The sequence below is a fragment of the Cydia splendana genome, chromosome 22 (assembly GCF_910591565.1).
Source record: "Cydia splendana chromosome 22, ilCydSple1.2, whole genome shotgun sequence".
In the NCBI taxonomy this organism is placed as follows: domain Eukaryota; kingdom Metazoa; phylum Arthropoda; class Insecta; order Lepidoptera; family Tortricidae; genus Cydia; species Cydia splendana.
In genome coordinates, this window is record NC_085981.1 from 6,992,848 (window position 1) to 7,018,281 (window position 25,434).

Genomic DNA, 25,434 nt, shown 5'->3' on the forward strand with positions numbered 1-25,434 from the left:
GTACAACGTTTTACAGTGCATATGGCCCTTTAAACTTTTGACATCGCACGAAAAATGCAATTTTACGCACTAGTGCGGGAAAATAGGACCATATGTAGGTACTATAAATTATGTTTTATCCATTTCTTACAAATACAGAAGTCAAAATGACAGATAAGGACAAACGATTATTAGCTAATTGAGGTTTGTAACGCGTTTATGAATAAGGGGGTAAACTGTTAACCCCTCGAATCCCACCGCGTACCCACCATCAAGAGGCCGGTAAAACGTTGCTGCAGTCGCGGCAGCAAATAGAGCGGCCCACCCGCAGCGGACAAAAATGAAATATGTATGTCGATACCCTTTTTAGCACTCGTACTAATTACGTGAAAAAATCGTTGCAATCGCGACTTTTTGCTGGTACACTATGGTACTAATTAGAACAAAATTTTCCTCGTAATTAGTACGAGTGTGCACTAAAGTATCGATATAAGTAGAGTTATTTAATTTTTTTCCTAAAAATAAAATAACTCGTACAAATTTAATTTCTGTCCACTGCGTCTCGTCTGTGCCGTGCGCTGCGTTGTCGACGCTGGGATAAAAATTGGACACTTTGCGTCTTCGATTTGCAAACAAAATGCGAACATGTACAAACTTTTCATACATTTTGTATGAAATCGCGTGCCATATCTCGTCCGTTGGACGTAACTTAGACATAACTTTTCTGCCCACACGATATTTTGGGTCCGCGAGATTCAAGGAGGTAATAAAGCGCGGGAATAACGTGTGTAAGTAGCTAATACTACATACAACATTTAGATAATTACTTACACACAAATGATAGGAACGATTGTAACTAATAAATGTATTAAAATAAAGTGCTGGCAATGTTGACTGCCAATAATAGTTCAAAAAAATCTAATGTATGAAGATGCTAATTTTGTTTATTTCGTGCATATGCAGAGATATACAACTTGATATAAAGATAATTTAATGATATAGCATAAAATAATAATATGTGACGTCCCACGGTCAAAGGTACCTTATGGCGGGTATGAAGTTATGCATACCCCAGTAATCTACAATAAATAAGCTATCGATAACACAAAAGATCAACCTTCTAGGTTGCGTAGTTACAGAGATATGATTTTTTGAAAATAATGTTGTGAAATTAGCAACTTTACGATAGAGAAGTTTTAAGTTTAGCCGCCTAAAAAACTATGTTCCTGAAGTAAGTTACATAGTTGACTACAAATAATAATACCTTATATATGTGAGATTAAAAAAATATTGCGACTTGTTCTGTAATGCAAATATAAACTTTTGATATCGACTGATTTATGTGTATACTAGCCAATCTCTTGAAAATAAAGTTTTATTTCATTTTCACGATTGATTGCAATGAGCTCTCAAGATTTAAATTCTATCTATTAGAAAACGACACTGACAGACAGTTTAAGCAAAAAACAATACCGATTTAGAGGTGAAAATGTATTTTCTGACTTTTTCATATAAAATCACAAAATTGAATATTTTTACTTTTAATGTGACACACAATCAATTTTTCTGAGCACATATGAAAGAAATTCTGTCATTCAAATGAAATAAATCCTAAAACCCCAACTAAATACTATATTTAACCCCTTATGCCACTTTAAACTTACATAACAATAACAGTATTTGCTCCATACATTTACGAAAAGGTACCTTATGGAAATAAATCTAATAATACATCACTACAAAATATCAATCATATTACAGTTTATCTTTTATGAATAGAAAATATTAATTTACATTAAACTGCCCCAAATTTAATTAGTTCTTCGTCATAATAATCTTAAAAAAGACCAATAATTTGTATGTAATGAAAAGGTACCTTGTGATTAAGTTACATGATGAGGCATGATGATGATGGAACAGTTAGGATAAACTAATAATATTTTGGGGTTAAGATGGTATAAATCGTCTATTTCTTATCAATAATATATTTCGGTTGCTATTGAAGATAAGCGGCATTGAGGTTCAATGACCTCAGATATTCCATAAGGTAATGCGTCGGGTATTGACATTTTTCAGCAAACCAATGGCTGATTTACTGCATGCGACCAAACCAAATGAAGATTATTCTAGTTAAGAAAGACTTGACGAGAGTAACTTTGGTATAATAGCAGGCTACTTGGATTTGTGATGTCGGTCTATGTACGGTTATAATATTTGCGAGGCGCCCCAACCAGAACTGAAATTATCAAATTAGTTTTGCAGAATGCTAATACAGTTCTCTACCAAACTTCTTTTCCCGTATTGACTAGTTTTTTTGGGAATTTTCAATCTTTTTTCCATAAGGTACCTTTTCTACTAAACTCTGAGACGACATTACTAGGCTTATAACTAACTTATAACAAAAATAAAAACAGGTAAACAAACGTTACGCATTAAGGTTTCAGATCACACAATAAAAAAAAATTGAGCATTTTTTCACCTCTTTACAAAACATTTCATATCTCCGAAACTAGAAACCCTCATAAGGTACCTTTTCCCGTGGAACGTCACATATGATACTATAAGTACTAAAAAAATCTAAATAGCATTAAAGTAGCCGAAGTAACCATGCACATACTATTTAATAAAGCTTAATTCATAGAAAAAGCTCATAAATAAAAGTACATAATAAAAATAACAGTAATCAATTTCTAACCCAGTCGTCGAACAATTTTTATTTCATTACTCATTTCTTCTCTTAACCCTTTGCCGCCAAGATGAGACTGAGGCTGAGGCGGCTCAGCACAATATCAATCATAGTGCATTTCCGACGAGGTTCACGTTGACGCCCCGCACAAGATAGGCATGGCATGGCATTCAAAGGGTTAAATATTTCTAATGTGTAGATTACAACTAGAACGAAATTGTTCGACCACTAATTTAGATTTCTGAGTTCTGAGCGACGAGTACTTTGAACTAATAAAAACAACTGAAAAGAGACAACCTAGTAGTGGCTATCTACACATCAATACATACCTGAGTGCCTTACGCAAGTAGGTACCCAGCTAGGTGAAACAGATTTAAACCCAAAACAATTAACATAAATGAATATTTAAACTAAAAATTAACTTAAATAAAATGTTGCTTGTGGTAATTATTATGTTAAATATAAATTAGTTTGGATTACAACTATGTAGGTTTTTACCAGTTTCTAATGTTTTTTAAGAATTATTACATTTCAGATTTCTTATACCTACATGTTTTCGTGATATTGACATTATCGCACCATTTTTAAATTCCAAAATTCAAATCTTAATTTTTTCCAAAAAAAGGTTTATTACCGTCTAAAAGTCCGGTTGTATTTGACCGATAAATGACAGACTTAGTGCATGTTCTAAGAACACAATCAATTGCTGATATAGACGATTAAAACCCTGCTATACTTGTTATTACATACACGGTGGACAAAAAATATGTGTATTCGCGTTGCCAGGGAGGTTTTGGGATTATACTGAGCAACTTTTACTATGGAACCAACTCCGAAATCGCGAAAATAAATTTACCCTCCCATAGAAAATGGACCAGCCAAAATGCATCAAACAGCCAAATTTTTTTTTCGCGATTTTGGCGTTGGTCCCATAGTAAAAGTTGCTCAGTATAATCCCAAAACCTCCCTGGCAACGGGAATGCACTTATTTTTTGGCCACCCTGTATATTTCGAGTTTTGTCATGATTAACGGATTAGTTTTTATATAGGTTCAGGATGTAACAAAAATTCTGAGAATCCGTTTAAGGCCATATTCCGTATAAGGCCTTAAACGGATCCCCACTATTTTTGTTACACCTTAGTACGGATATATCCTTTGACGTCAACTGACGCGCGCGGCTACAGCCAAACATCAACCTTCGTGCATTATAGACGGAGAACTAGCTACGGAAATAGGTTTGTAATCTATAGAGCAACGAAGCCTCTCTAGTTAGTGTGCTATACTATCATTCTTAATTAATTCGGGCGACTGGCAGCTGTTCAGCGGTGAGTGTGAGTGAGAGATGTTTAATAAATTGAAGGTGTACAATTTATAGAGCTCTCGAGTTTGGTGTGATATAATAGCTAATTATGTATTTAATTCGAATATAACATTGCTAGGTGTTTTAACTGGGGGAAAAGTAGTGCCAGTGACGTCCAAGATGCGCGAAAAAGTGCCAAGTCATCTCATTTACTGGGTCTAATATTATCGTGTTTCGCTACCCAAAGTTTTCGTTTTCGGTCCCCTCTATAAATTGCACATCTTCAATTGTTTTTACAACCCCTTTGTTGACCAAGCACTGTCACACCCACCGCTGAACAGCTGCCAGGCGCCCGGATTTATTAATAATGATAGTATGGCACACTAACTAGCTAGAGGGATTTCGTTGCTCTATAAATTGCAAACCTATTTCCGTAGCTAGCTCTTAGACCATTACAAGGTTCACGATGACGTGACCGTGACACGACAGGCGTGGCGTTCAAAGGGTTAAGTCTCCCATTCCCGGTTAGTAGTCGTTAGTGAATACCACAAGCAACGGCAACCAAAAGTAACGAACCTATTTGTCCAGCCGTTTGGCTGTGGCGTGCGCTGGGTGGTGCGCGATACTAACGTGGTTGGCGTCGTCCTCGTGCGGCGGCCGCGGCAGGCGCCGCCGCAGCCACGCGTGCCGCAGCGCCGCCGCCGGCGTCAGCCGCTTGTCCGGGTCCCATTCTAGGCATCTGGAATACATACACGTTTTCTATTATATCGCATTCTGATTTTGGTGGCTTGGCCACCTCGAAAGGATGGGTGAAGAAGACGACTTGGGTCGACCTGTTGGTCATCCTAAATACCGTTAAGCAGATAGAGTGGAGGCAGATCTCCGTGAGCTCGGCGTCGGTGAAAGCTGGCGTGATACCGCCCTGGACTTAGCAAAGTGGCGTGCTCTTGTGTTGGAGGCCAACACTCATTTTGGATCATCACGCCAACCAAGTAAGTAAGTATTAATAAAATTAACTACCTAAGGTCCACAACCGGAGTCCAACCACGCCGGCGACAGCGGGATAACTTAGACTCCTTTTTGAGAGGCCGGCCAGACATAACACAAAATAGAGACGAGTGGAAAAAGAGGAGGGAGGCCTTTGCCCAGCAGTGGGACACAGTGGGCTCTGAATAATTGACCGGAGCGTAGCGAAGGTCTACGTTTCGACTGGAGCATTTTGCTTTCGTATGTCCGGATGTTCTCCTCTACAGGTCGTAATTCTTAACCGAATCTCGTGAAATTTTGTGACTGGATTCTATGTCTAAATAAAAAATTTTTGTCCGTCCGGTTTTTTGTTTTTTTTTTAAATGGCGGAGTTGTGATAGCTCGCGCCTAAACAAATAGTGGTATCGGTACCATACGAGTGTTTTCTTTTTGAGATGTTTATAGATTAAATGGCCAAAAATTCAGAAAATTTATTTCGCTGGTTTCGAAGGTATGGAGATATTTAATTTTAACTAATTTTAATTTGAGAAGAAGTAGCTAAATTTCGTCAACCCATCTAAGAACTATTTGGCTCAGTTTGTAAACGTTCGCTTTTTCTGTTTGCACAGAGGGTCTGGGTTCGATCCTCAGTAATTGTATGCTGGGATATTATTATAACTTTTTGTATTTTTTTACACATACATTTAGTATTGTTTTTTTTTTTAATTTACTATATTTAAAGCTCTTATAGTACCATGTTATTTAAAGCTCTGCTCGCGAGGTCTACAGCTCACAGAGCCACTAGTAATAATAAGGTCCACAAGCTAATTGAGAATGATTAATTGAACTACCTATAAATAATTTAAGTTTCCCCTCGACATCCATTTCCAATCCAACAATTCAAATTGTCCCTAGTTACAGGCGATGTGAGGGTTTACACTACAAACAAAGAAAGAGACGATGGATTGATTGATTGATGGATGGATTTGACGAAGTTCTTCGAGAAATTAGTGTAAACTGTAGTTCATCAATTATACACTCAATCAATAATCAATTATATCCAGCACGAACTTCGAAAAGTAAAGTCTGTCTACTTCCATCTCCAATGCAGATTCAGAAAGGCTGATTAACAAAATTACAAACGAATATTCAGTATTAAAAGCACCCTCAGGTTAAGTCAGGACATTTTCTTACATTGCTTCGCGTCCAGAACTAGCGAATGAACCACTAGTGCGCCATTTGCAAAATGCTCGCGCGCTCTGAATCTTACTAGTTTTATTTTACATTTACGGCCCGTTCGCTAAATATGAACACACAACTTCAAACAATCAACAAAGTACAGTATCAGATATATCGGAGCGGACAAGGTGTTCACAAATATCTGAACACGCCTCTATTGTCAAGGCGTTAGAGTAAGTGTTCAGATATTTTTGAGCACCTCGGCCGCTCCGATATATGTAATGGCGACTGTACCGCAAGTTACATTACAGCTATCTACTCACCTCCTAATGAAATCAATAAAGAATTTGTCTTGACATCCCTTGAGGGCTGTGACGAACGTTTTCGAGCCGGGTAGGCCTCGGGGCTTGCCTCTTCTGGACATACCTGGAACACAGACAAAATACGTTGCGTTAGTATAAGAATATGTAGCATTAATGGCACAATTCGTGTGAAACGCATTTTATTGAACCTATGTGTAGTCACAGAATAAATAATAGTACTAGGTACAGAAGACTCACTCTCTAAACAAAACGCGTCTGTTACGATCAGGACAGATATGGCCGCTAGGTGGCGACAGCGCCACGCGCGGCTTATATGGCTAGCCACCAAAATTGGTGTGGAACGGATGTACTTTTAGCTACCTGTTGCAAAGCGACGAAATCGCGGAGTGAGTCACGCCTGGTGCAAGAAAGCGGCCTCATTACTGCGTAGAACCAGGGTTTTAAGTATTAATATAGTTTTTAAGCCTTATAATATGTAATACTAACACAATGGGATCTCTGTTATCTTGAATTAAATAAATAATTGAATTGAATTGAATTGTAGTGTACAAATACATTTAGCTGCCTATTTGTTAATCTGATGTTCCACGTCTTATGTTTCACATACGCTTGTTATGTTCTCTCAACCTGGGACACGTCACAATTATGTAGGATAAGATATAAGGTACATGACAATATTGAACTAACTTTACTCGTTTTGACATATCAGCAAGCCAATTGGTTATTTAAAAAATCATAAATGTATGCACCCAGAAACACAAAAAAATATGGTTGTCTGTAAAGTCGGTTTACGGACGATAATTTTGCGTGATAACGTCATAAGAAAACATTACCATTACATTACGTAACGTTACCATGGAAATCTGTCCACAACGTTGCCATGGAGATCCGTCCACAACGTGACACTTTTTCGTGCATGCTACCGGTGTGCATCGATTTATAAGACGTTATCACGTCAACAGTATTACATCGGATAATCTGAGCCAAAAATATTATTTTTTACAACATTAGGTTGATATTGAGCAGCTATTTAACTGTCAAAAGATAAACGTTAAAGTTTGACAAATGTTTAAATTAACTATTGACGTCACAAACTGAAATTATGCAATTCAGTTGCCAGAATAACAGTTTATTATACAATCCATCCATGTCAAGGTAAAAACTTTTTACCAAGAAAAATATTTAAAATGAAAACACATTTTAATGCAACGTTTTTATGGCACATAAAACGGGCCAGAAACGAAATCGGACACTAAATTAAACCGTCAAGTGTTAGGGCAACTTTTGGCTTTTTACCAAAACCACCAGACTGTCAACGTGTCATAGACGTATATATAGTTAGTCTATTCTATCTGATTAACTCGTTTCTGGTTAGTCACTTCAGGGTTAACGTCATGATGTGTAACGTTTTTTTTATATTTCAGGGCAGTGACTGCTGAAATCACTGTTGACTAACACAATTTATGATATTGCTATAGTTAAGCTGATATATAGAAGTTATAGGTGCAATTTGGCATTTAATCAAAAGACCAGTATCTAATAGTGACGTCATAATAAACATTAATTGTTTAAATCACTGTGTATCGCGACGAACAACGAGTATTCGCATTATGATACTAATGTAACTCTGTCTATGTCTGTCTGACTGTCTGTTTGTTACCTATTCAAGCGTAAGCCGCTGATCCGTTTTATATGAGATTTGGTATGGAATTAGACGGAAGCCCGGGGAAGGACAAAGATAGGATATTAAGTCTATTTTTTTGGCAGAAACTTATATTCTAAACTAATTGTAAAAATTGCTACTGCTCACATAAATAATTCTTATTTTGTATTTGTTGAACAACAGTCCTTAACAATATTGTTTGGAAGTAACGGTAAAATAACTCTTACTATGTCATATCAATTATATGTAAAAAAAGCACACGTTTTTTTAAGAGGCGTGACATTTTAAGATGAGACTTCCCACATTAAAATGCACCTATTACGAATAGTCCCAAATCCCGAGTGGGTTAGGCATTTCTGAATCACGCATGCATATCATTTGGGAAAAAAGGCGTGTAAAGGTTACAGAGAACTTCGAATACGTAGACACTTATTTTGAGACGTTAGTAAGTATGTTATGTTTCAGTTAGTCAACGCACCGTCAGAGATGTCTGGTGGTGTAGCATAAATCTTGGAGAGAACAGGACTGAGTCACTCGAGGGTTTGATAGTGTCATAATTTTGGCAAAGTCGCGCAGCCGGGTTTAAATTCCTGTGTGTGCAATCATTGTAATCAATGGCTTGTTTTGTAAACACGGGAAAGTTGCGTGGGCGAGGTAAAGCTTGGGAATGTATGCGCCAATACTGACGCGATTGCCGTCATCAAAATCTACACTCGGTGCTGCAAAATTCACAGCCAATCCGTCTTTAATGGACTTTAAGCCAGCTATGAGCCGTGGGTAATTAATTTATCTAAACTTCATAAACTATTTGCCTAAGCATCTAATCAAACATTTACCGATAATTAATTATCGCTTAAGCGAAAACAATTCCTGTAGTGATAGGATATAATTACGAAAAATGCACGATAGTATGGGAAGGTACATTTCGTCAGCAACATAAGTTTCCGACATATAAACAGAATTAATAGAAATATAAACGAATCAGAAATGAAGAAGATATGTGAAACCTCCGCGAACCGTGAAACATTTGGACAACAATTAAAATATCAATGTACCTAATAATTTATTAATTTCCGCTACCTAAAGGTTGTAGTAGTAGTAGTAATCACTTTATTGTACACAACACAGGTTTACATAATATTTACAGAAATAAAGGTACAAAGGCGAACTTATCCCTGTAAGGGGTTGTCTGGAAGAGATCGCTTTTTAGCGATAAGACCGCCTGTTGTTTAACCTCTTCTTCCTGTATTATTTGTATTGTTTTCTGTAATGTGGTGTGCAATAAAGAGTATTTGTATTGTATTGTACCTAAGTACTTAATCAGTCACCACACGTGGAAATGTTTTCTTCAATGAAAAACTCTTGCTGTGATTTAATATACCTAAATATTTTAATGGCAGAGAACGTTTGACAGTTTTACATACTTATATTCGTAATTATTCCTTAATTACTGAAGATCTCAATCATTCACGTCTTTTTGGATAGTATCTACTCTAACTTGTTTCCATCGAACTTTATTCGTTTTCATAGATATTGCATAATATCTAGGCAATAAACACATATAATAATATATACATTGCAAGTTCATCTGTTGCATGTGAAAATGAAAAATAACTAGTAATAGTAACGTACCTCCGACGAGCACCGTGGAACCGTCCGACATTGTATTGGCGGTGCAATACCGCGGCAGTCCCTTGCTGCTGATGAAGTTCTTGGACCTCTTGCCCTGCTCGATGAGCTTCTGCGGCGGCATGCCCAGCAGCTCGATGATGCAGGCCATCTGGTCCGCCTCATCCTCGCCGGGGAGCAGAGGGAACCCTGGAAAAATTCAAGTATTTAATTAACCAATAAATCGTGAAGGTTCGTTCTTAGAAGATTTTCGAAGCCAATACATTCTACTACTACGGCTCCGCACATTTTGCGGTAACTTTGGTTGTCAAAATTTGAGGTTTGACAATTCAGTGACCAGAAAACATATGGTGCAGCGCCAACGTCATCTGTTTCGGCTATTAAACTACCTCGGGCACGTGTTTACTAAGTTTATCAATTTGAGAGAAGCTTTAAGACAAACTTCAAAACAAACGTTGAGTGGACTTAGCAACTTTATTATCTCTCTTTGCAAAATGAACACAAATATTTAGAATAACTGAAGAGTGTCTAAAAATAATGCATTTGCAAATACATAAAGTTTGGCGTTCGTAAACATTACGGCTATTGATATTCTGAGTGAAGTTTCGGCGCCCGAATTATATATAGCTCCTAAAACAATCTTATTTCGGTGCATACTGCTTGCTAAATCAACTTTGATGTTTTAAAGTACTAAATTTGTAAAATGGAGTCTAGAGAACCAATTGTGCCAGGAGAATTCTGACCCCACATGAAATTACTCATCCCTTTTTATGGAATTATAATTTTAACACTAGCATAGCATATACTTAGGGCATACTGATAATTCCTGGATCTGGCCACTTAGAAAACGAAAATTAAAAAACAATTATAGGGTTTGAAAAAGGGACTCTCTGGCAGTATATTACTTTTTAATTTGTGAGACTGTCATTTGTTTTTTCATCGTGACGTTGGGTTGAAATTTGTGTGTCGTTGTTGCAATGAATTTAAGTCGTGAAAATTTTCGAAGCATGATTTTTTACGATTTTCGATGTGGTTTGGTTTGGTTTGTTGGTTTGTTTCGAAGAAGGTTGTCTTCAATTAGCATTTGGCGACGAAGCCCCATCTCGTAGCTCTGATTATTCGTGGTTTAGTGAGTTTAGACGAGGACGTGACCATCTCCATGACGATGAACGTGAAGGCCGGCCGGCGACAGCGGTTACCGATTGTAATATTGATACTGTACGACAACTAATTGAAACTGACAAAAAAATTACCTGCCAGCAAATTCGTACTACCTTAGGCATTGGAATGAGTCAGGTGCAAAAGATACTGCATTTGCAACTTAAGGTTCGGAAACTTTGTACGTAATGGATACCGCACGATTTGACGGAAGACCAGAAACGACTGCGTGTAGAGTGGTGCCGTAAAATGATAAAAAAATTCGACGGCGGACAATCAACGGCTGTGTATAATATCGTGACAGGTGACTAAACCTGGGTTTACTGTTTTGAACCAGAAAGGAAAAGTCAATCGGCGGAGTGGGTCTTTCCTTTTGAAGACTTGCCGACGAAAGTTATAAAAGTCGAAGCACTGGTAAGAAAATGGTTGCTTCTTTTTTCGGCAAATCAGGGCATTACACCACTCTTCCGCTTGAAAATCAAAAGACAGTAACTGTAGATTGGTATGTAAACACGTGCTTGCCCAGAGTGTTTGACAAAGTTCGTGAAAAGCGTCCCCGTAGCAGAATAGTCCTCCACCACGACAACGCGTCGGCACATTCCGCCAAGGCAACGAATGCGTATTTGAAGGTCTCAAATGTGGAATTAATGACTCATCCGCCATATAGCCCCGATCTCGCACCATGTGCTTTCTTTTTATTTCCAAAAATTAAAGATACCTAAACTCGGAGGTTTACGATTTACAAGCCCGGAAGTGGCAGTGAATGCTTTCCACGAAGCCATCGAAGAGGTCCCTGAGTAAGACTGGACCTGCTGCTTTTCACAACGCTTCCAGCGAATGCAAAAGTGTGTAAATAGTGAGGGTATATACTTCGAAAAACAATAAATATGTCATAAGGATAATAAGTCATCTCATTTATCAGAATCCAGAAACTTTCAGTATGGCCCACGTAGCTCTTGCCGAACTATAAAATGGAAGAATACTAATTGTTAATGAACGTTCGTGATATCGATTGTGAAAGCGCTGAATTCCGATTTTAATCGGTATGTTTGTGTCAGCTGATCGATTCTACAGCAGTGAAATGGGGCATATAGTATCGATTCCAGTGCAGTCATTCGATAAAAATGTATAATGACGGCCCATTAAGAGCGCTCTTACAAGAAAAGTCGAAATAATGCAAAATTGATGATACTAGTCGACGAAATTCAGGACTTTGCGCTCATTATTAGAAACAATGAGTACTTGTTCCAGTAAAAGCGTCTTCTTATCTTTATAAATATCGTTGTAAATATTAGAAAAAGGACTTATTAAATTAGTAATGATTTTTTTTCTGATGGTCGTTTCCGAAAAACCCCGTGAAGCACTGAATGGCGAGCTCTTATTTGGAAATGTTGAGAATTTTACTCTGCTAAACCTGGCTATTTTGTATTGCTAATACCCTGTACTTTAGGCATATCAAACTATATTTTTCCTACATACCTTTGAGAAAGAGAAAATCAAAGTAAAACGAACTCGATTTTCTCTCCGAAACAAGTGTCAATTCCTACGAAAATCTACTTAATATCGAAGTCATTTTCATACTCAAGCAATCTGCAACGTTTGCTTATACTGTTGGTATACATTAGTGTTTATGAAATTCTACTATAATTTTTTGGCAATTTTTTGAAAACTACTCTATATTACCGATGACGCGCGCTGCGCCAGCTCAGTGCCGCGGCAGAGCTTGTAGAGGCAGGACGTGTGTCGGTCGGCTCCGCACATTTTCAACGGCGACGACGAGGTTTTTTATCATTGTGTGCGGCGGGCGCCGTGTAAAACGCTATACTGTGTGCGTGTAAACCGCAACGAGAGACTTTGATCCTAGCACTGTTTTTATAGTATTATAATTATAATGGTACAGTTTAATAAACTACCGGACAGGATTAAAAATATTTGAAACGACCTGACATTCTATATGTATTTATTTGACTCAAGATAGTACTCAGGGTCTGATGATGGAGCCGGAAGGTGGTCACCGGTACCAATCAACCATGCAACTAAACCACTTCGTGTTTAGGCTCGTTTTATTCATCTCAACAAGATCTTTGACACAAGATAGTACTCAGGGTCTGATGATGGAGCCGGAAGGTGGTCACCGGTACCAATCAACCATGCAACTAAACCACTTCGTGTTTGGGCTCGTTTGATTCGGCTCAACAAGATCTTTGACTTAAGATAGTACTCAGGGTCTGATGATGGAGCCGGAAGGTGGTCACCAGTACCAATCAACAATGCAACTAAACCACTTCGTGTTTAGGCTCGTTTTATTCGTCTCAACAAGATCTTTGACACAAGATAGTACTCAGGGTCTGATGATGGAGCCGGAAGGTGGTCACCGGTACCAATCAACCATGCAACTAAACCACTTCGTGTTTGGGCTCGTTTGATTCGTCTCAACAAGATCTTTGGCACAAGATAATACTCAGGGTCTGATGATGGAGCCGGAAGGTGGTCACCGGTACCAATCAACCATGCAACTAAACCACTTCGTGTTTAGGCTCGTTTGATTCGTCTCAACAAGATCTTTGACACAAGATAGTACTCAGGGTCTGATGATGGAGCCGGCAGGTGGTCACCGGTACCAATCAACCATGCCACTAAACCACTTCGTGTTTAGGCTCGTTTTATTCGTTTCTATAAGATCTTTGACACAAGATAGTACTCAGGGTCTGATGATGGAGCCGGAAGGTGGTCACCAGTACCAATCAACCATGCAACTAAACCACTTCGTGTTTGGGCTCGTTTGATTCGGCTCAACAAGATCTTTGACTTAAGATAGTACTCAGGGTCTGATGATGGAGCCGGAAGGTGGTCACCAGTACCAATCAACAATGCAACTAAACCACTTCGTGTTTAGGCTCGTTTTATTCGTCTCAACAAGATCTTTGACTTAAGATAGTACTCAGGGTCTGATGATGGAGCCGGAAGGTGGTCACCGGTACCAATCAACCATGCAACTAAACCACTTCGTGTTTGGGCTCGTTTGATTCGTCTCAACAAGATCTTTGGCACAAGATAATACTCAGGGTCTGATGATGGAGCCGGAAGGTGGTCACCGGTACCAATCAACCATGCAACTAAACCACTTCGTGTTTAGGCTCGTTTGATTCGTCTCAACAAGATCTTTGACACAAGATAGTACTCAGGGTCTGATGATGGAGCCGGCAGGTGGTCACCGGTACCAATCAACCATGCCACTAAACCACTTCGTGTTTAGGCTCGTTTTATTCGTTTCTATAAGATCTTTGACACAAGATAGTACTCAGGGTCTGATGTTGGAGCCGGAAGGTGGTCACCGGTACCAATCAACCATGCAACTAAACCACTTCGTGTTTAGGCTCGTTTGATTCGTCTCAACAAGACCTTAGACACAAGATAGTACTCAGGATCTGATGATGGAGCTGGAAGGTGGCCACGGGTACCAGTCTACCATGTAACTGAACCACTTCGTGTTTGGGCTCGTTTGATTTGTCGTAACAAGATCTTTGACACAAGGTAGTACTGAGGGTCTGATGATGGATCCGGAAGGTGGTGACCGGTACCAATCAACCATGCAACTAAACCACTTCGTGTTTGGCTTCGTTCGATTCGTCGCAACAAAATCTTTGACACAAGTTAGTACTCAGGGTCTGATGATGGAGCTGGACTGTGGCCACGGGTACCAGTCTACCATGTAACTGAACCACTTCGTGTTTGGGCTCGTTTGATTCCTCGCAATAAGATGTTTGAGACAAGATACTACTCAGGGTCTGATGATGGAGCTGATGATGATTGACAGGTACCCGTCGCCACCTTCGCGCTCCATCATCAGACCCTAAGTACTACCTTGTGTCAAAGATCTTGTTGAGATGAATAAAACGTGCCTAAACGCGAAATGGTTTAGTTGCATGGTTGATTGGTACCGGTGACCACCTTCCGGCTCCAACATCAGACCCTGAGTGCTATCTTGTGTCAAAGATCTTGTTGAAACGAATAAAACGAGCCTAAACACGAAGTGGTTTAGTTGCATGGTTGATTGGTACCGGTGACCACCTTCCAGCTCCATCATCAGACTCTGTGTATCTTCAGTGTCAAAGATCTTGTTGAGACTAATCAAAAGACCCTAATCATGTTACTACATGGTTGATTGGTATCCGTGACCACCTTAATCATCATCAGATCCTCAGTACCAGTTCGTTTTTAAACCCTCGTTGATACAAACTTTACAACCTATAGGTACCAAATGCAATGACGAAACATAAAACATAAATAAGCGAGTAGGTACCTATAATTTCTTTCGAGTAATATACCTTCATAAGTACGAGTATGGGGCTATTCATAAATTACGTCGTTTCAAATGGGAGGAGTGGGGGGGGGGGGGGTCTGGACATCGGATGATGGTAACATGACGTAGGAGGAAACAGATTCATCCGAAGCTTGATTTTTGGATGATTTGAGGGGTGGGGGGGGTCAAAAATCGTCAAAAATAGATGACGTAATTTATGAACAGCCCCTATGTACATTTGCACTGCATTTAGTATTTTCGTACTTACCAAATAACAGTTTTAGAACTTTAAAAGTTAAGTACAGTTAGTGTTGTTATGGTTGATTTCAATATGCTTCGCGAAGGATCAAGAATGTTTAATCCATCATTGTAGTGCGAGTGTGGTAGAAGGGATCGGCGTACTGAGCTCGCACGGCCTGCCGCAGCGCGTAAAATACCTAAACTCGCTCAACGCCGAAATGTAATAGCGCTCTTAACTCCGTCTGTGCGACGCTGTGTCTATTGCGCTTCGGACACAAACCAATAACCGCTAAATTAATAATTCATAGCAATCGCTTAATGATGCTTTATGAAAAAATTATGAAATCTCTATTCGAGTGCAAATCATTTATGAGGAATTCCATGGATTTGTAGACTCCATCAGTCCTGAAAATGAGGTTCACAAAATACCTAATACAAGTTCTTGATTTAGCGGCATCAGAAAGATACAGCAGTGTTTAAAATTTCTCCTTATATTAAAAACCAACAAAAAAAACTAAACAGTAATCAAAATTAGACACTAATCGAGTTGGAATAATGTTGAAATATGAGATGATAATCTGATCAAGTGATTCTCTTCTCTGCTTTGTCGTTCCCTCAAATCCCTGATGACTATGGATCGCGAATTCGTTACCAATAGGGTATTTTCCCACTAGTCAAATCAGTTACTTTTTTAGAACTGTCAAAACGATTTGCTAAGGCTACAAATATAATGACCACCAAAAAATACTTTGGTACCCTAAATAAAAAAATCATGCTTACCAAAAAAAATTACTGAACACCAAAAAAATAAGGCCTAAAAATACAAAAGTACCACCATTTTAATTACGACTGCACTTCAAATTGTATTCAAATACCAAATATATTGAATGATCACCAAAAATCATTAATGATCACCAAATCTTGAAGACCAAATTAATGCGATATTTTCACCTAAATAAACCACTATGATTACCAAAAAATTTATACATATTACCAAATAAAGTAAACTGATGCCAAAATTACTAGCCCCTCCCGCTCAACCCCCCGTACCCCGCACCGCATACCTACCTTACCTAATCTACTTTCCTAGTAGCATTTCGTTATGCTACTAGAAAAGTAAGTCAAACTGCTATCAGTTAAGTGGGTTAGGTTAGCACTGCGACCCTTACAGAAACGAAATGGTACTAGAAAAGTAGGTTAGGTTAGGTTTGAACTGCGACCTTTACAGAAACGAAATGCTACTATAAAAGTGGGTTAGGTTAGGTTAGAACTGCGATCCTCACAGAACCGAAATGCTACTAAAAAGTGGGCTAGGTTAAGTTTCAACTGCTACCCATACATATACGAAATGCTACTAGAAAAGTGGGTTACGTTAGGTTTGAACTGCGACCCTTACAGAAACCAAATGCTACTAGAAAAATGGGTTAGGTTAGGTTTGAACTGCGACCCTTACAGAAAAGAAAAGTGGGTTAGGTTAGGTTTGAACTGCGACCCTTACAGAGAAGAAATGCTACTAGAAAAGTGGGATAGGTTAGGTTTGAACTGCGACCCTTACAGAAAAGAAATGCTACTAGAAAAGTGGGTTAGGTTAGGTTTGAACTGCGACCCTTGCAGAAAAGAAATGCTACTAGAAAAGTGGGTTAGGTTTGGTTTGAACTGCAACCCTTACAAAAAAGAAATGCTACTAGAAAAGTGGGTTAGGTTAGGTTTGAACTGCAACCCTTACAAAAAAGAAATGCTACTAGAAAAGTGGGTTAGGTTAGGTTTGAACTGCGACCCTTACAGAAAAAAAATGCTACTAGAGAAGTGGGTTAGGTTAGGTTTGAACTGCGACCCATACAGAAACGAAATGCTACTAGAATAGTGGGTTAGGTTAGGTTTGAACTGCGAACCTTGCAGAAAAGAAATGCTACTAGAAAAGTGGGTTAGGTTAGGTTTGAACTGCGACCCTTGCAGAAAAGAAATGCTACTAGAAAAGTGAGTTAGGTTAGGTTAGGTTTGAACTGCGACCCTTACAGAAACGAAATGCTACTAGAAAAGTGGGTTAGGTTAGGTTAGAACTGCGACTGTTACAGAAATAAAATGCTACTAGAAAAAGGTGACGAAGTGGATTAATTAATTTAATAGGATAACGGTAATTATATTAAATATTTGCACATTTTTAATTAAAATGTGGTTACAATTTTGGTGGTCATTTACAATTTTTGGGTTTACAATGATTATTTTGGAGTCATTTGCTTTAATATGATATCAAGATTTAAACATTTGGTTATAATTTTACATTAAAATGGAGTTCTAATTTTGGTGGTCATTTACTATTTTTGGGTTTACAATGATTATTTTGGTGTCATTTTCTTTAATAGGATAGCAAGATGTAAAAATTTGGTTATCATTTCACATTAAAATGGGGTTTGAAATTTGGTAATCATTTAGTATTTTTGGGTTAATAATGATTAGTTTGGTGTCATTTCCTTTAAAAGGATAGTAAAGTGTAATAAAATTGGTAATCATTTCACATTAAAATGGTGTTATAATTTTGGTGATCATTCATTATTTTAGGGTGGTAAAATAGATTTTTTTGGTATTAAATTTTACTAAATCTGGTGATCAGTTAAATAGCAGCCATTTGCTAATATGGAATTTATATGAAACATTACATCGTGACGTCACGGCCAACTCACCTACTTTTTATATTTGTACCCGATTGATTAAATAGAACTTGTGTTTAAAAATAACTTCTATCTGTGTTTTTTAAATAATTATCTGGTGCTTTATTTCATGCATGGTGTAAAATAATTTATTTTAAATACAGTATAATACCCTATTATAAGGAGCCACAAGCCCTTCTTTCGAGCTGGTACTGATCAGAGCCCACAATAAATAAACTTTACTAAATATCATGCTACAATAAAGGATTTTGAGCTTTAAACCTAAGGAAATAATACACATATTCACCTGTAAGCAGCTCCGCCAGTATGCAGCCCAGCGACCACATGTCGATGGGCATGCCGTACCTCGCGCCCATCATCACCTCGGGCGCCCGGTAAAACCTGGACTGGATATACGTGTACACACGCTGGTGCTCGTAACAGGAGCTTCCGAAGTCTATGACCTGGAAAAAACAAAGATTAAGTTAGAAACTGTCGACAATAGCACCATACAATTGGTGGATGATGGAGAAGGCAAAGCAACACAATCTCTTCGAACTAACTCGTCCTAATACCAGTCAAAGAAATGTGTTGTAACAGAGGATGGAGAGATCTTTCTTATAAGTACTCACAACTTTTCTGAATAGGTAAGATGAGTACAGAATATTTACAATCTAATTTCTTACTTATGATTTAAAATTCGTGACAAATGTCCCAATTTGCGCATTTCAATTAATAATAGAGTAAAAATTCTGCAGAACTAATCCAGTTCAAAGTTATTTATATATACCTAACTATGACATATTTCAAGTGCATACAGTTTGTCATTGTCAGACGGAATATTGAACTCTACAATTATTTTTCACTTTCATAAACTAAGTGTGGTGTGTTGTTTAACTCCACTGAAAATTCACAATGTCATAATCATAACAAATAACCTTAATATTGGTTTACTTGAAACAGGTACTGATAACGAGGTTAAATTTTAATAAAATGTTGTACTAACTAAGATGGTGATGGGTAGAAAACACGACACTCTTGAAATTATATTAAAGTAATGCAAAAATGGCTAACGAAGTAAGAAAATGTTGGTATGGTTTGTTTCTAAAACCATAACTAGAACTATTTCAAGTTAAGCAATACTAAAACGTCGAAAACGTACTAACACAGCACAAAAAAGGAACTAAGGCTAAAGTTATAAATATAAAAATAAGAAAAGGAAATGTCGCAAGATAAACTGTCCAACAAAATGTCGTGAATCGTGACCTAAACGGTGGCACTGAAAAGGCTCGGAAATCGTAAAATTATATTCAACGCCCTTTGGCGTAGTGACTCGTATTATTAATGTTAGACAAATATAACTGACCTTACAAATTTTTCTCATTCCGACTGTTTATCTACAAATATTTGAAACAATACAGTTTGCTTACATATTTCCCATTCCTATATTTAAGACAATTAATGATGTGCGAGAGACCCGATCCATCTGGATATATTGTTGTTTTCAAACGATTCTGTTTGATGCTACTTAAATATTTATTTTAATAGCCCTAACATACATGTTTTGATTTACTTGTTACAGATGTTTGTAAAAGATTTCCATGAGTTTAGCACAATGTTACCCTTAATAAATAAATATTACATACATTACATCAAAAGAATGTATTAATTATTCGCATTCCAACTTGTCATGATAGTTTTGACGTAAACTCAAGTAGGTTTAGCAGAAAATATATAGTTTTAGCACAACGTTTAATGTAACAACCGGTTTAACGATCTAACACGCAGTATATTGAGGTCACTTTATATAAACCATACTTCCGAGTAAAGATCTAAATAGATTGAACTTGTTAACATATAAAAACGTACCTGAGCTGCGCGTACGCGGAATTGACGTAAGAGAAGCGTAATTTAAATCAGTATCAGGTACAGGTAAAGACGACTTTTTGTTAATTTAATTCAGAACTTCATTTTAATTTTCTTATTTAAAGATTGAAATCTATCGTATTTTGCATTGGTACCGGTAAATATTGTACCAATCCCGGATTTAGACCATTTTCGTAGAGTAAACGTAAAACAGTCACGGAAAATAAAGAAAGTACTTAAATGCCTGTGAAGAAAGTGAAGTACTAAAATTGAAGATCGTGTTAGTTTAAATCAGCGGTCGGCAACCAGCGGCCCGCGAACCTCTCACTTGCGGCCCGCGAGCCTCCCTGGCTATTTTGTGTGTAATATTGACAAATGAAAATGTCTGATAAAGTCATAAATATTAACAAAGTGCGGCCCGCGTCCACTTCGTTAACTACTATGTGGCCCTTGGCTGCTAAAAGGTTGCCGACCGCTGGTTTAAATCAATATATTTTTGTACAGGACTCTGATAAATTTTTCCTAGTGAAAACTTGTAGTTTGTATAAACAATTTGAAAACAGTTTACAGACATTTTAAAATTAATAAGTCTAAATGTTCCCCTATTTTAAGTGCAAATTGAGTTGCACGAGTATTTTTGTCATCTCAAGCTAAGTGGAATTTACAAAACAATCGATTATAACCTTTACTACCACGTATAAGAAGTAAACTGAAGTGCAGGATTATATTGGTAAAAGTAAACGGAGGCGGTACGCTAGATCATTTTTATGGCACTTGCGCCAAGTAGCAGGGGCTTGTTTTCAGGTTTATGTGACCATTTATTCTCCTTTTTTCCGGACGGTTGGTGGTGTTCCGGAAAATTGGATGATTAAAATGCAAGGTCATGAATATAATTGATATAGGGAAAACGACCAGGGCAGTCATTCAATATTAATACTTTACATCTGTAAAGAATTATTTCCATCTTTTTTTACCTACAATAAGTATTCATGTAACCTGTCAGCTGTCAAATGAAACTTTATTTTAAGTTACCTATTAGTGTACTTAAAGTCCAAAAAGATCATCCATTTTTGCGGAAAAAAAATCAAGTCACGTTTACATGTCCCTAATTTCCTAATATATTTAAAACTAAAAGTCTCAATAAAATTCTCCGTATCAATGTTAATGAAGAAAATCGGAAGATAATTGTCGAGACAACTTGTCAAAGTAAATGGGTAAAAAATCGTCCCGAATTCCGGTTCGGAGAAGCGCCGACTTTGGCAATGACCCAACGTAAGAGGCCCATTCTGCCTAACAATTTGATAAGGTATCAATCTTATTTTGATAGGACCTTGAGTGGTGACGCCAGGCATTTCACGTGCACTAATAAGCTAGACACACAACAGCGCCTCTCTAATACAACATGTCTTCACCGGATACTTCAGTACTTTGGCCACATAACACATCGGAGTACTGATAATCTGGAAAAACTTATTATAACCGGCAAGGTTGATGGTAGGCGACCAAGAGGACCCAGTCCCACACGATGGTCAGACCAGGTCTCCAAAGAACTGCAGATGCCGATGTCACAGGCTCTCCATCAAGCTGAAGACCGCAATAAATGGAGAAGCCTATTGCAACGTTTCCGTCGAAGCCACGATCCTCAGCAGTGAGGGAACGACTTAAGGAGGAGGAGGAATAAGTGCACGAGTGAGCGAGCGAGATGCCATGAGACAACTCCTTCGTACTTCGTGGGGAGTTGGGCACATAGACTCAGGCATGCTGATTGATCCAGCATCAAAGTCGTCGTCAATATGAGATCAAAACCATATCAAATGCGAAAACAGAATCCGCCTCAATGACTACTCCGTGGCTTTAGTGTGATGATGTGTAAAATATATAGTATAAAATGATATGTACAACATAATTTTATTGTTGCAGAGAAAATATATCAAAATTTTAAGTGTTATGTCATGGTTTTATGAAATTTTACAGAAATTTAACAACCTAATTGTAAATAAACAGGACTTAATTGCTTAAACGTACATACAACAATGTGTTTACTTGACAGTCTTACCCCCTTATTCATCATTAAACCTCTGTATTATTTATTTAGTATCTATTAGTAGTAGTAGTATCTATTTAGTATTTTTCTAACAAACACAAATTTGAAATTGCGAATCGTTACTATCATCATTATCAATGACTTCTTTAGATTTAACAATACATATTTCAGAATAGCGCCATTATATATAAGTGGACAATGTGGACATTTCCGAAATACCTAATCAATAAATTTTATAGGAGGCACTTAGTTGTTGACACTAATAACTACTCATAAATTAAGGTAATAAGGTTTTCTTATCTAACTACATCTTCAAAGGGCCCTTTTTCAATACTTTTTCGTAATATGTAGTATTTTGAAGTAGGTAATGTATTTTCACTATTTTCTCCAATATTTGCAGCAATTAGGTTGATAGGTTGTCACCGGATCAAGTTTTTGCCAAAAAATTGTCATCTTCCCGTCACAGCACTAATTACCCGTAAACACCGTATCGAAAGACGATTCGAGGAACCGTCTCCGTTCCCGGTACATGACGTCTTCAGGTCAAGTTGACATCATTTATTTTAAAAATCCGCCAATATCGACCGTATTTCAATATCATAAGGTCTATCAATGTTCTTTCATGTTGGTATGCATTAAAAGAGGTATATCTGCCAAAATGTTCAAAGGTGCATGTCACCTTTTAAATGTAAATGTCGTAACAACCGTATTACCGCATGTAAATAAAAATAAATGTAAAACAATATAGATGTCTGTATGTCGATGAAGCCGGTTCAGTACTTATAAAGACCGGGTCAGTGGGTTACTATTTCAGTTCCTTAGTGAAAAAGAAACTGAAAAATTCTAAAGAAACATGACCGACATCCTGTCCCAAAACTGTCCTGAACCCAAAAAAGACCATAGTCATATTTCTAAAACTTTTTTATTCGTGGCACCAAGACCAACCTTCCCCTTCTTGATTATGCGGACACTGCTGTTCTGGATCTCACGGAGGAACTACTTGACAAGCTTGAGCGTTTGCAAAATGTTTGCATCAGATACATTTTTGGCTTACGCAAATTTGATCATATTTCATCTTTCCGCTCCCAACTCAAATGGCTGCCCATTCGGCGTCGTAGAGACATTCATGTACTTTCCCTTCTCTTCAACGTCCTTTTCTCTCCCTCTTCTCCCCCTTATCTCTCGGAGAGATTTAAATTTTTAGCAGACGGCAGCGGGCACCGGCTCCGTTCCAGTGCAGATCTCTCTCTGGCTATCCCGGCACACAAACACCGATCCTATGACAAGTCTTTTACTGTGTACTCTGTCAAATTATGGAATTCCTTACCGTCTTCTCTTCGAAAGTGTCAATCGGTCGCATCGCTAAAGGCGAATTTAAAAAAGTTATGGCTTTCTGACGGAACTTCAATCTATAAGATGTATGCGGTTAGGTAGTTTTAGTATATATGTATTATATCATATATAATGTATTATATGTATTATATATTTTAAATATATATAGCTGTTTGCATGTTTGTTATATTTCATATCCCATACTTTGTATATACATAATTATAGTAGGATATAGGTTTACCTATCTTGTAGGATATTAAATATTTTATCTTTATGCCGTTTAGTACAGCTTTTATGTCTACCGTTCTCCAATTCTCCCTCAATTGCTCAAGGGTTAACTGGAAGAGATCCCTGAAAGGGATAAGTTCGCCTTTGTACTAATGATGTGTGTTCTTTCATGTTTTATGTTTCTTTTTGTACAATAAAGTATTTTACTACTACTACTACTACTACCAACCAATTCACTAAGCGTGCAAGCGGAACACAGTCAACAAATGATATACAATTGATCTTGAGCACTTTTATGCACAGCTATGAATAAGACAGTTTCCACAGTAGCATGCAAATACCATAAATATTACATGAACTGAAATATGAGATTAACATTATGCAAGTTGTATTTATTTATTTAACCTTTATTGCACAATACAAGAAAGTACAAATGGCGGACTTAATGCCATAAGGCATTCTCTACCAGTCAACCATTGGGCCAAACAGAAACTTACCATTGGTGCGGAAGAGAAAATCAGTGTACAGAGTGATAAAAGTCACTATTTAAATACTACTCTTTCCTTCCCTCTTTCTTCCTTTCTTTTCTTTTTTCTTTCTTGTCTCTTTTTCTTCTCCAAGAGGCTATCAAATATTTCTCTCGAAAATGTCAGGGATTTTAGTGAATTAACAGACTGTTTTTTATTATGTACCTAAAAAGGTTCATTATTCAAATTTACTTCAGATATGAGCGTCAGGAAAAAAATTCGCAAATCAGGAATTTTGTCTGGTAACAATTTCTCGCAGAAATTTGCGATGGAAACGCGGCACATGCTCCCTTGACCGTAAAACAATGCCCCGTCTAGAACTCATTACTATTTCCCGTGTAAGTTTATCAACAGTGTTTTGTTTTACCGTCGACGACGTGTCACAACACACATTGAAATGCCTGACTTTATGTCCCGGTCTGACGTCAAAGGGTCTACACATGCGATTAAACGTGGATTTCAGGAAATGGAGCACATGATCAGTATATAGAACCCTATTTTTATCAATTTGTTAGTGCTCGCTGATGGGTTGGTAACTGTTCCTACCGACTCAGCGGGGTAACTGGAATATACCACACTCAACTCAGGAAAAAATATGTGATGTGAAATGTACCGTGTCATCATTGTTTTTTTTGGACTGGATGTTTATTGAGCCATCAGCCACAGCATCTGTTGTAGATGTTAGTTGCGGTGCTTGTGGGTTTCCGGGGTCCCGCATCGCCGTCGATGGCTATAGGGTCCTATATATATCCTTGGCTATAGAGTCCTATATATATCCAAACTTAAGCCATCCAACTTAGAGGAAATTAGAGCCATAAAATTATCCGGAAGGTCTCCTTCAAGTCTAAATATGATTATCCTGTCTCTTCTATCCATTATTTCATACCGAATGCGATGGGGCTATGCAAGCATTACGTATGCGAAAGTTTGACTACGAAACTTTTTCTTAAAACGTGTGTTTTTTCCTTAAATCGAGAAAAACATGAAATCGACGTTTCAATGAAAACGTGGGCACGGCGATAACAAGAATTATTGTTTTGATCAAATACAAAATGTAAACAATGAGCCAGATTCAACCACTACAAACTTAGAATGGTTATATCTGGAACATTATTCATTACTACGGCATTATCAAAGCGGAACAGGTGTTACTCGTACGAGAGCGAATATAAACTTCGTAAAAAATGGTGGAAGATTACCGTAGATATACGACGACGTAGATTTTTACTTCCAATTCCACGTTGAGTCACGACATTCAAATTTAATAATCAGTTTCACTGTTAGCTATGAATGACAAGGCTAAGTAGCTTTAATAGGAGTTATACACGCACGATTAGAATGTGAGAAGTGAAAATTGAAAAA

General features: G+C 37.7%; 1 protein-coding gene across 1 annotated transcript in view; it reads right to left on the bottom strand.

Moving 5' to 3' along the window:
• The window catches only part of LOC134801476 (dual specificity tyrosine-phosphorylation-regulated kinase 2), a 213,231-nt gene that overhangs the window by 2,433 nt on the left and 185,364 nt on the right, over positions 1 to 25,434 (bottom strand). The window contains exons 2-5 of the mRNA XM_063774083.1: positions 18,383 to 18,539; positions 9,730 to 9,915; positions 6,435 to 6,537; positions 4,543 to 4,705 (exon numbers count right to left, since the gene is read on the bottom strand). Of these exons, the coding sequence (XP_063630153.1) occupies positions 4,543 to 4,705; positions 6,435 to 6,537; positions 9,730 to 9,915; positions 18,383 to 18,539 (609 nt within the window). The remainder of the gene's footprint in view (positions 1 to 4,542; positions 4,706 to 6,434; positions 6,538 to 9,729; positions 9,916 to 18,382; positions 18,540 to 25,434) is intronic.